Raw genomic sequence first — 13,065 nt, 5'->3', positions numbered from 1 at the left:
TTGTTTTACACAAAATATCATGATTTCGAAATGGACACCAGTTACGGGTCGAGTTCAGGGATTCCAGTTAATTATGACCTTACACTCCCCCTCGAAGCAATAACTTTTCCGACTTTATTCAATTTAACGAGACGTTCGAAGTGTTAACGCTTAAGGCGAACTGATTCAATTACAACTGCTGGTGTTGATATCGATATAAGTGTATTTCAGTGCCACCAGCCATACTATGTTTATGAGTTCGAAAAGTTTTTTTTTGTTTTGTTTTTCTCGTACAATCTGATCCCCGGTACGTAGTGAACAAGATTATGAGAGTTCTCTAATATGTAAGATGTGGGTGGTGTGTGACGTTGATGTTGCCAAATAAATTTACTTATATTTTAATACGTTCAATGTGTCGCACCACATAACTATGTAACATTGTAAGTAATTACTAACCGCTGATAAAACAACACGACGAATTGACCTTGTCCATGGAAGTGTGACTATTGATTATTTCGTAAACAACTTCCCGTATACATAATGAAATGTTGTTGTTGGAAAAACCTACGGTTCGTGTGGTATTTTTTTGTGTGTATAATATACCAAAGCTACCCACATTTTTGAGTGGCTTCAAATTACTGAAATGAAAATATTCATTGTTTAGACGGTGTAGGTATAATCGCCACCTTTTGTATGTTATGCGCGTTAATGTGAACTCTTTAATCGAAAATTAAACCATTGCAACCCGTTCAAAGTTTTATTGATAGCAAATATAACAACCGGTCACAATCCGTATTTGTTTTTGCTATACATATCTCACCAAAAACGATGGTACTTTCTGCATGCGAAACAATCGTTTCGAAAGTTCATTAAATGTAGAATACCTTTCCACACTGTCTATATAATGAGTAGCTGTTATTTCAGTAAAACATTCTGGAATCGTACATGTTGAGAATAAATTGTACATTTCAATCTATCGAGAAACTATGTTCAGCAATCGTCGTCCATTCTCTACGTTTTATTACATGGGTTATTTCACAATGGGAAAATTAATGAAGATTTATTTTACAACCGAAACTTTTCGGAATTCACAGAGAAGGTTTGCTAATGGTAACGCTTAATATCAAGGGATTCAGACCGACAAATTCATTATTTTCACCATTGTGTTGTGAAATTTTGTTTTTGTTGTATCCGTATTGTGCGAGTATGAAAGGCATATGGTGGACTTTTTTAAGCATTTTAATGTATGCAATACGAGAGTTTGCTGTGAATTAATACATTTTTCGCCTCATACACAGCCTCACACTCATCTATTGCAGTAAACTACTATTCAAAATAGTCCACTCGAGCTTTTATGTTATTCGTTATAACCTAAAACAACCTGCTACATTAAGGTCGTGTTGACGGTGTCTCCGTTTCCACGATGCGCATTTCTGACATCTAAGTTTTTAGAATCAGTTTCAGAACTCAAGAGAGCCATTTTTGTGAAAAAAAATTCGTAATTCTTGTTATGAGTGCCTAAGATGAAATAAGGTAGAATTTCTAGTTGAGCCAACTTTATCTACTGCCCTGTCATCTGCAATGCCATCTGTTATCATCTCTCTGAATACGTACTCTTACAACACAAAAAAATTATAGTTTCGAGACTGTAAGGCTACATTTTTTGAACTTGGAGCACTGGACTCATATACTAGTCATCCCCGGGTCAAAAAATTCTGCCTGGCAATTAATAATTGACACATTATCACCAAGTCATAATGATCTGCTATTAGTTCATGCTGATAAGCCGTAAAGAGAACACACCGTTACGTCATCATGAATTAGTAAATATTAGATTTCAAGACGAAATTTTTTGATCTAATTCCACTAGAATTACAGACTTATACTTGAGTACGCACAAGTCACAACAGGCCAGGTCAGCATTATCCTCAATTCACAAACAACTCTATTTTTACCAATAAAAAAAAACGTGAAAAGGTCCAACCACAAAAAACGTGGGTTTAACTCATTCCACTTGTCACATTCATTTATATCATTAGTTTCGTATATGCAAAAACCAGTGTTTTTCCAACCTTTTTATAGAGCCTAAACTCGCCGAAACCCACGTAAATGAAATTAATTGAAATACGAGTCGGTGGATGTCATTGAACTGTAGTGTACGAGACAACAGTAATTTTCATTTCATTGAGCATTTATATGGTTACGTTTGCGTTGCATTTTCCAGTTTTCTACTATATCTTAATTTGGGTAGAAAGACGAAAGACGATTTTGGGTACGAATCAAATTAATGTTATCTTATGCTTACACCACCGTTACTGACGTTAAGTTAATTGAACCTTAAAAATAATAAAAAATTGGACCTTCATTCACACGTGTGTGAGCATAATCGCAAATTAAATTCGCTTGGAGTAAATTACATTTTGTTATTCAGTTTCAATTTAAGTTGTCGCTGAACTCTGTGAAATTGAATATTAAACTGTTTGCTATAGTGTTTTGTTTTCGAAATTATTTGGTAATTAAACGAACTTGTTACGGTTGTCTCTGCAAGCATCATTTGCGAGCATTGTGTTGTTGCGTTCTATGTGCAAAGCTAGTAATTAAATTTTAGTAGATTTTGTTGGATTTCAATTTTGATAAGTTTATTGAGGGTTTCTGTTGAATTTCCATTTTGCAGATGCACAGATAGATTATAATGGCGGAGCAACAACGACAATCACTATGTCCGAGACTCATCGATTATTTAACGATTGTTGGGGCCAGATCTCATACAGTTGGACGAACTGGTGCGGGACAAAACCCTTCAATACAAGTAAGTTTTTGTTGATTATTATCCAAATATTTTTAGACATTAGAAGAGGTTGGGTATACAAGCCTCTGGAGATGTACCAGCAGTCGGACACCTACTGTTCTTTCATTAGGACCTTTCTTTCTGAAAGAAAGAACAATAGGTGCTCGACTGCTGATACAAGTCCGGTTACTGGTGCTGTCACTCGAAACCGAGAGATTTACGTCAAAAGTTATAATATTCAGGTTGAATTGCTATTCAAGTCTATATTTCTCTTTGTCCTGTACGAAATCAGATGTGATCCCTCTAACTCAATATTCATCCGTTTCCACATTTAAACATCAGCCAATTTCAGTTTCGATATTCGATGTGTACAACGTTTTTTCAATATCCAAATCTCAATAGTTAAAGCCAAACACGACATTTTTTATTCCGCCTGTTACTCGAACGAAATGCTCTTCACATTTGCAACAATAGAAAATTCTCCCATTTTTGAAAACAAAAAACCCATTGCCAAGGTGTGAAATAATTACTTACCACTATGCTAGCAGCGACGCGAGACTATACATTTCTGGTTACTGTGTTTGCACATTCACCTGAAACAATACTCATGCACACATTTTGTTGTTGCTGATGCAGAATTTTTCTTATTCAAAAGTTGTGTTACAGTGGTTGGAAATACTTTGTTTTCGTTACAATGATTCAGTTGAAAGGAAACCAAAAAAAAGAAACACTGTGCACATATTATACGTATTTCAGTGGTAATTACATTCTGTCTCACATTTATAACACTGTTCTTCGAAGTGCCATAATAATATCTCAAGAGAGAGAGACCCGGGTAATTTGATAATATCTTATTTATGAATTTCCCTTGAAAACGATAATAATTCATCCTTGACATACAACAGAGCCAAAAGTGCTATGGGCAATGTTTAGCAAAAGCATTAGTGCACAGACTTTCGAAAAGGATTAACAGTAAAAGGGTGTCCTGATGATAATAAATACCAATTACGTTTAAAAGCTCTTCATGCATTGTAACGAAAGCGGAACATTATCACACACAATGTGCAAGAAACATTGTAATGGCAAAATGTGCAGCTGTTCGTAATTATGTTCGAAGTTGAATCACATTAATTGACCGGTAAAGTGCACAGAGGCGAAATTGTATACTAGCCCCTGCCCCATCTAGCGCAGAATTTATTTTAATTCAAATATTTGCTCATGTAAAATCAACTCAAAGTGGATCCTATTAATATCCATCATCGCTTACATTGGACATTTTCTGCAATGCTCTGCCGACCAGGCCACTTTTCAGCTCAAGTTTCATTTATTTATCACTCTTATATACCTTAGGTTTATAAGTCAGCCAGCATCGGAGAATACAAATTATGAAAATTAAATGCTATAAATAAAGTGGATGTTAATAATAAATGAACGAAATAGAATTAGAGGAAAATTAGAGAAATATCATTGATTTCGAGGATCATGGCCTGTACCTATTTTTAATTCGTCGAATATTGTGTTTGCTGTATAAATATAACATCGACAAATATTCCATTCTAGCAATAGAAAATAAGTTATCCGCCCGTACCTAATATGTTACACAATATTGAAGATGAGGCTCAACATTTCGTTGAGTATATGTCATTGACAGTGTAGCATTCTTGAAATATCCAATATAACTCTCGTCAAAGAAATTAAATTTATTCGATTATCCATTCAATGCTTTTTGTTCGATGTTTTGCTCGTTACAACAATTTTTACTAACAGTGAGACAATTTGAGAAATATCTTACATTTGGTTCTTAATAATTTGTTCCACCTGGTGATCGACAGAAGATGTCTGTCAGAAGAACACATAAAAAACTTAATTTAAAAAAAGATGCATCTCCTTTTGATGCTGAAAAACACACAAAGCAAAACATTGCTCCAATTTTTCTTTTAGGATGGGATAGGAAAGGATGTGGGCAGGTAAGCTGATGCTGTCCAAGCACCTAAGCCTCCAATGGGCCTGTTGTGCATACACATATTTTAGAGAGATATTATAATAATGAATTGTAAATCCTATGATTCATCTATTAGAACACAGGTGTAGCTAGTAGTTGATATTTTAGAATCACAATTGTGACTTGTGAATGTGACGTATGAGATCTGTGTTCAGAATCTTGATTTTTCTTATAGACCTACAACGGTCGATAGACCTTACTAGTGTTAACTAACTGCAGAGACTAATCATTGAGCTGCCTGAACAAAATACAATTTTGTTTAACTTTATACACTTTTCTATTTGCTGCTGTTCTAACAAGCCATCTTCACCTAATAAAAGCTATCTGTAGTAAATATTCAGATCCTTAAGGTCTCGACTTGCCTTTCTTCAGAATAGATAGAATAGAATTGTACTTTCTGAGATAAAATACATCACACATCATGTCTACCAAGGCAAGCATGAGTGGTACTCTTAGTAGAATTTTCGAAAATTTTCATAGAAAATAGTACTCTGCCAGCCATCCCTCGAAGCACTTTTGCTTTGTAATGAAGTACGTTGCGTCTACTCGAACAATCTAGCTGACTAGATATGTGTGATATTTTTACTCTCCAAACGTACAATTTAATATAGTCACGAGGGGCATCATTAGAGAGCTGAAGGCAACTGCTTAGTTACTACAGACAGCTCTCATAAGATGGTTTGTTTTGGCAGCAGCACCCATCAAAGTTCACGATGCTCTGAAAATTGTTCAAACAGTCGTGTGGTACTCAAAGGTGACTGAAAGGCAACCAGCGTGACTCATGACTCAGTGGAGATGCTAAAGTTGGGAGAAATGATTAGGGCTGCTACTTGTCTTAAGTCTAAAAATTTTAATACGTTGTTGCAAATACTTTAGCATGCATAGCACATTGCTATTACAGCATCAGCTTATCTATTTTCTTCGCTGCCTGATATAAGACACCTATCACTAAACTAAACTCAAATTGAGTCTCAATTGTCCACCCACGTTGTCCAATTTCCCAAATCCAGCTTCCACCGCACGTTTTATATTCTAAGAAATTCTCTTCACAAAGTTAAATGAAATTGTGTGTTGAAAACCTGAAAAACCTCTTACACAGTTCATGTTTTCTAACATAACAAAGCATAGCACTTGACCCAATTATTCGGAAAAATCGTTAATACTTCCATTGTCATGTTATGTTGAATGTAATTAGATACTTTATGTGTTTCACAATAAATTTGTTGTGTTGAAGAACTGAATGAATATTACGAACGCACAGAGGAGCTCTCTCACATAAAACTGTTCAGGAAGTTCTGATGTAATTCAATGACAAATGCAGCAGCACAGAAAAACAATTGCAAATTTTAAATGAAGGAACACACAATTTGTATTTGAGCAAATGAGGTCATAACAGTCAGGATTTATTGATTTAGAGAAAAAAAAAAACTCATTATGTAGACATTGTAGCATTGCAGGAGGCATATAAGTGCAGAGCAATGCAGTTGTTGAGAAATTCTAATTTTAATACACTGACTGCAGACCTAGACATAATGTTGTATTGTATTGTTTAAACAGTAGCCGCACAAATTTGTTAGCTTAGTGTACATCAAAGAAAATAATATTCGATGATGTTAGTTCAACCAAATACCGTGCGTCATAGTTTTTGAAACGCTGATAATTGAAATTTTAAATAAACGTAAAAAATGACTCTGACCAATGCAGTTCAATCACTGAAACGTGACACTGTCAAAAACCATTAAATACAAAATAGGACTCTATTTGACAGCTGTCGACTATCATCACCTTTGCTTGAAGTGCGTTGCTCTGGCAAGAGTTAAGTCTCACCCCAACTGAATTTCAGACATTTTATTTCTAACCTTTCTACATAACAATCAAGGTACTCAGAATTCGTGAGATTTATCAAAAGAAACGGAAAAAATCCAATTCTAAAATTTGTCTACGAGTATACCGGTATACCACCATCTGAAATCATTAAATGAGCACTGTACACAAACGAAAAGTTTATATCTGGCAAAAATCCAATTACAAAGTTGAAACGGTTCAGATGAGTGGTAATCAGAAACCACAATCAATATCAATCCATCGACGAAATAACAAAAAAAAAACGAAATGGAATAAATGGCAAATAGATATATGCGATGGCTTTGCTAAACTTTCTATTGAAACGAAGTGGAAATTTTCAAAGGAAAAACACAAATTTGGGAAGACTCGAAACCCGACGATAATATCTATTACAATCAATGATGAGACCCTAATATCAAATATAAATAGAAATGTTTTTTTATTTGGTAAACATTCCGTCAGTTAAACCATCCGGTAAATTTTCTTTAACAATGATATCACTGCTTTACCGCATCGTGCGTGGTGGTAAGGCTGTGCTTGATTTGCTGTACAAACAGAAATGACAATACAAATTGTGGTTGGGATATGTTTCGTTTAAGTTGTGGACCCGGCTGCGATTAACAATTCGTTTGATTGCTACTAAATGGTTAATTTCAATTGCTAATTCTGAATAAAATACTTTTTTTAATTGGAATTGGAAACAGGTGTCCTAAATGAACAAAGTGAACAGCAACGAGGAGACAGCCAATGAAATAATTGTGTAATGTAATTTACGTCACATAGTCATTGTTGGATGATAATGAATATAATATGAAAATATTACCTTCCGCTACGATGCGTGAGATCTCATTTTGTTGCACGTAATACAGACATCTACCACATAATTAAGAATTGCTTTTATCCTTTTTGATTAACCGAGCCAACAATGTGGAGTTATGTATTCACCTCACATAAATATACCCGGTGTGAGCAAATGAAGGAGTACGAGACGGTGTTTTGTTGTTGTACAGTAATTCGTCGGGTTTTATCCTTTTTCATAATTTTTGCCGAATCGTAATTGAATGCAAGGCTCCGGTTATTATTAAAACAATTTTAACGGTCTTGCATTAAGCAACTGTGGAATAATCATATCCCTAAAAAACGCCCAGATGAGGTAATTTTGAGGAAAAATAATTCGCAGATGTATAACGACTTTATTTTATGAGATTTTTTTGTGAGGATGTCACAAGGTACAAGAACATGCTAACACCAGAAGTGTAAAAATCACGTAGAAGAATATGTTAACCCTTTATTGTAAAAAGACAAACAATATTTAATAGTTATTTACATGACAACGGATAAAAAGTTGAAAAGTCCAGTTTTCGTGTGACGTTTGTTGAGACGAAGTCGAGGCCTTTCATTTGTTTTTCCGTGTTTTGTAATGTATACTGCGATTCTAGCAAATTCTCTAGTTTTCCTATTATGTAATAAGCCATTTTCGACCCTAGGGAATACAAAAGTATGTATAACAATGTATGACAATAGATCGATAAGTCAGATATTACTGATTGTAATGTACTAACAGTTCGTAGACAGATTGTGCTGTTGTCTTTAGGTAAAAATTTTACGAACAGCTTTAGCTAGTTTCACAATCTAGGACAACACCAACTTTATTTGACATACTTTTCCGTACTTGTATCGAAATGAATGCCATTTGCGTTGATGACATCTCGCCGCTTGTCTAATGTAGATGTCAATCGATAAAACAATAGTGTGTACCTCGTTTTTGTAGCACCAGTCCTAGATATAGGCCGTCGGATTAATTCAGTTCACAAGACAACTGATCTTTTGTATGTTTTATCATTAGAGGTATATGCAACTATTGTTGCGATGATTATCGTTCGAAAGATAATTAGATAAGACGGATGTTAGCTGAACAAAAAAAAAGGTTCATTCCACCTTTGCGGATTTTTTTTAATCTCGTAAAAGACATATAAATCAACTGCGGACTTAGGAGTACATGACATGTAGCGGTTATATGTGGACTGCGGTTGTTATTATTATTTCTTTTCTTTTTTTTTTTTTTGTAAAAATGAGAAACAGAAAGTTTCATTTAATATTTATAGCACCAGCAGCAAGTAATGAAAAATTTTAAAATGCGAGTGTTTGCCACAGAAAAATCCAATATAAGAAGGATATGAAAAACATAAAAATTCCATTTTACTGGAACAATGTGAGTAAGGTGTTTTAAACAGACACATAAAGAGGGATCACAGCGAAACTCTTAATAAAAAAAATGTTGAACGTTCGTTTATGGCAATTACTTAACTTGCAAGCACAATATATATATAGCGACCGTTTCCGTCCATATCTAATTCTGTTGTATTTATAACGATTGATAGAACGTTGTGGAAAATGCTTTTAAAAAGGCATTTCGGTAAATTTCATTGTTTTAAATAGAAATTTTTCGTTTCCTTCAGATACCAGAACTGCTACGTCGATATCCACCCGGCGACCATGCAGACTTTCCGATGCCAATCGACATGGTATACTTTTGTCAGCCAGAAGGTTGCGTTAGTGTTCATCCACGGAAAACTGGGGCAGCCATTCGAGATGCAACATCGTTTGTGTTCACATTGACCGACAAAGACTCAGGAAAAACTCGTTACGGTATTTGTGTCAATTTCTATCGACCCATCGAAAAATCGGTACCCGGTGTTGTTGCATCACCAAATACGAAACATGGTCGCAGCACGGCATTTCGCAGAGAATCATGGCGGAAAAGTATGGAGAAAAGTTCGGATTCAGCATTTTCAAGGCAAGTTATCAATTTCAACATTGAAACCTAATCAGAATCACACACGTCATATACACATCTCACAACACCACAATCACCCAAATTGATATTTGTGTTTGTCATAATATACCATCAAGGACGTCTCATTATCATCTTTATTGTTATTTAACAGCTATAGCCTTTTAACTTCTAGCGACTACAGAAGTAACGTAGCACCGAGCGATTCGGATCGCGATTGTCCCAGTCGCCGTGATTCGGATTCACATCATCAACATATCGGTCAAGCACCGCCCCGTCTCGGAATAACAGCGCCCAGTGCCGATTCCGAATCATGTGGCAGTAATTCACCATCGCCGCGTGCATCAAGACGCCGATCGAAAATACGCAATCATTCGTTAACATCATTGTGCCTGATATCACATCATCCATTTTTTACCACATTCCGAGAGTGCTTATTCGTACTTAAGAAACTAATTGGTGCATGCAATGAATCATCAAGTTCGAAGTGTTTGGGAGGTTCGAGGCATCGGTAAGTGATTTAAAAAAAAATACTTTTGTGATAACGGGTCTATTGTATATGGAAAGGAGACAATACCGTTACCTTTTGGGCGAAAAAAATCCAATTCCAAGCATAATAATGACAAATAATTCGAAAAAAACATTTTCAACTTCTTTTTTGGTGCCCTGCTTTGGTGCTTAGAAAAGCCCATCAGACCTTTTGTGTGAAAAAAATATTTTTTTTTTGTTATATTTTCAAATGGAATGTTACTTTTGGGAATGCCAAAAGCAATTTATTATTCAAATTTATTTACTCAATCACGGCGTCGTTTAGATATAACTTTGAGGTGAAGGAAATATCTACGGTTTTCAAACGAGAGGAAAAATAAAACTTTTGGATAGACGAAATGAATGTTTCGTACGTGAAGAGGAATTATTATTTGAATAACTGAAAGCAAATTCAGGTTTTATCTCAAGTACAGATGAAAAGCACAACGGGGGGATTTCATTATAGACCAGCTCTGAGCACAACAGTGCCGAGTACTGATGGTTCAACAGATATTTGTTAATTCTTCATGTAAAAGGAGTATTAGACCAAGAGCTTGTGTGCATATCAGTCTTTCATATGAACAGTTAAATGCGGGAATGAATAGTTAGAATCGAGACACGAGCGAATTATAAAAAAATGAAATTCAATGTTTTAATTCCGTTTCGAAACGATTGGAAATGAACAAAATTTCATTTTGTTCATAATTCGCTAAAGTTACACGTCCCGCTTCTGTATTTCACTATTGATATATGGACGACTCCACTGTTGGTCGCGATTCACAAATTTGCTTATTTTAATTAAAGATAAAATACTTCAGTATGAATTAGCTTGATGTCTTATTTTACAGCATTGTGATGCCATCTAAGTTTACTGGCATGTTTAGAAACCTAATCTCTTACACAAGTTAATGACAAGGTAAAATGGTAACCGCCCCTGTGCAACATTTTCTATTATTCGACAGTCAATTGCCCTGTGTACCAACTCTAACATTCCTACAACTTCTAGAGTTTAATTGTATGGCACCAATAAACTTGTAAGTTACGTTAAATTGTTCATATTCCCTAGGCCTCGTGCCTTGTGTGACTCGCCCTCGTAACACTATTGGACAAGTTTCAAATCGTATACGCGGTCGATGTCTTCTCATAGATAAACGTAGAAACAATCTCTAAAATCGCAAAAGTCATTTAGGTACGAATTGCAAACAAGAACTTATTGTCGGAAGTATTGCCGTACTTTCTAAAAAAATATCTTTAAAACTGTAAAAGATTCGTTGATCCGGGGCGCTCAACGTTAACATTTCAATTTCACAACTGTCTCGTTATAAATAAAAATGTACTCAAAGGCTTAATGGATGGCAATTAAACTCACCTTAATGTCTCATAACAGAAAGAAAATGTTTTTTTTTGTCATTTGAATGTGCGTCGTCCTCAAAATTTTCAGATTAAATTTACATAAAAGTCTGAAGCGTGTTTCAGATGTTTTGAAGTAATTATTTTTCGAATGAGCAAAGTTTTTCCAAACTTTGTTAAAATATTAATCTCGCCCGATTCGTGCATTACCTTCATGTACGCTCCGTTGAAGCGCAGGCAATTTTATTTTAATCGCCTTAAGTTTCAAGGACATGCTATGGCAGAATTTTATTGTTTTAATGCGAATGATTGCTAGCGTTTTGTTGTCAGGCCGTTTTGTCGAGTTTTAAATTCGGAAATAAATTCTTCCTAAATTGTGTACCAGTGTCATAAAAAGCCAGAGTTTTTTTTTAATTGTAGGTCGGTGTAGTGCTCTCGTAATTTAATAGAATGTCAGCTCCGAATAACAAACTCTGCTGCTTTCTCATTTATATCGTTTCCTCTAGCTTTCAATTCCAGACAAATTTTCGATTTATTTTCAACTATGAATTTCAAATTCGTTGGAATGCAGCGCGAGTTTTTTTTGCATCTATGAAATTCATGAGCTACCGAATGGCATAACCCCAACCCCTTATCTTGCTTGTTTATTTTCATTGATTTGATGCATCGATACAGTGTTCCCGCATAATAACTGTTGATATTCGACATACCAAACAAACACCAATTTTATTTTCAGTGACAATGTCTGGACAGTATTAACGGGTCAACCAACCGACCAGACATCGTCAATAGTTTTACACGATGTCAAGGAGATTGAAACCTGGATTTTACGATTACTATCGGCACCAGTGCCAATACCTGGTTCGACGCGTATCGAAGTTGAAGTTCTTTCACCGACCGTACATGAACCGCTGCTGTTCGCATTACCGGATCACACTAGATTTTCATTAGTCGATTTCCCGTTGCATTTACCATTGGAATTGCTAGGTATTATTGTCGCATAAATATCCATTAAGATTTCGTTGGTAACGAATGGTTTTCTCTTCTTCTTCTGTTTGTTTGTGGTTTTGTGTTTTTCGGTAAATGTTTGCAGGTGTCGAGACATGTTTGAAAGTTCTCACGCTCATTATTTTGGAGAATAAAGTGGTGTTTCAATCAAGGGATTATAATGCGTTATCCATGTCAGTTATATCATTTGTTACAATGGTTTATCCGCTGGAATACATGTTCCCCGTTATTCCCTTATTACCAACATGTATGGGCTGCGCAGAACAGCTTTTACTTGCACCAACACCGTTCGTTATTGGCATTCCAGCCTCGTTTTTGATGTTTAAGAAAAACTTTAGGTGAGTGAACTTTGCGGGGAGATTATGCTCAACCGGCCGAATTTATTTTGCGCATTTGGTATATTTGATTGGAAAAATGTTTAATAAAAAAATGATCCTCAGATTACCAGGTGATATTTGGCATGTGGACTTAGATTCGAATAAATTAACTCCACCATCGGATTTGTCTGACGAAATTCCACCGTTACCCGAACCGGAAGGAACGATACTAAAAAATCATTTGAAGCAGGTGGGTCATTTAGCTGACTGTATTTTTGTCAATTTCATTGAGTTTCCTTTTCATTCAACATTTTCTTTCTATATTTGATCAATGTGTCGATTCACTTTTTACCATAAACTCGAGCACAAAAACGTTTTTGTTTCTTTCAAAATATTTTCTTTTTCTTACAAAATTTGTCATTAAACAAAATTTTTTCCTCATTTTTTTACTTAA

The 13,065-nt window shown here is 35.2% G+C and overlaps 1 protein-coding gene across 10 annotated transcripts in view; it reads left to right on the top strand.

Annotated features, from left to right (window-relative positions):
• The window catches only part of LOC119085631 (MAP kinase-activating death domain protein), a 42,134-nt gene that overhangs the window by 5,749 nt on the left and 23,320 nt on the right, over positions 1-13,065 (top strand). For 7 of the 10 annotated variants that reach the window (XR_005089328.1, XR_005089327.1, XM_037196068.1 and 4 more), the window contains exons 2-7: positions 2,654-2,788; positions 9,074-9,411; positions 9,563-9,919; positions 12,023-12,273; positions 12,380-12,632; positions 12,735-12,861. Coding sequence is in view for 8 of the 10 variants with exons in the window: in XM_037196068.1 (XP_037051963.1) it covers positions 2,672-2,788; positions 9,074-9,411; positions 9,563-9,919; positions 12,023-12,273; positions 12,380-12,632; positions 12,735-12,861 (1,443 nt within the window). In the remaining 2 variants the exon portion in view is untranslated. The remainder of the gene's footprint in view (positions 1-2,653; positions 2,789-9,073; positions 9,412-9,562; positions 9,920-12,022; positions 12,274-12,379; positions 12,633-12,734; positions 12,862-13,065) is intronic. The other 3 variants (XM_037196075.1, XM_037196071.1, XM_037196069.1) reach the window with 1 other exon arrangement.

The sequence above is a fragment of the Bradysia coprophila genome, chromosome X (genome assembly GCF_014529535.1).
Source record: "Bradysia coprophila strain Holo2 chromosome X, BU_Bcop_v1, whole genome shotgun sequence".
In the NCBI taxonomy this organism is placed as follows: domain Eukaryota; kingdom Metazoa; phylum Arthropoda; class Insecta; order Diptera; family Sciaridae; genus Bradysia; species Bradysia coprophila.
Note: the sequence above shows the minus strand (reverse complement) of the source record. Positions and strands in the feature narration are given on the sequence as shown.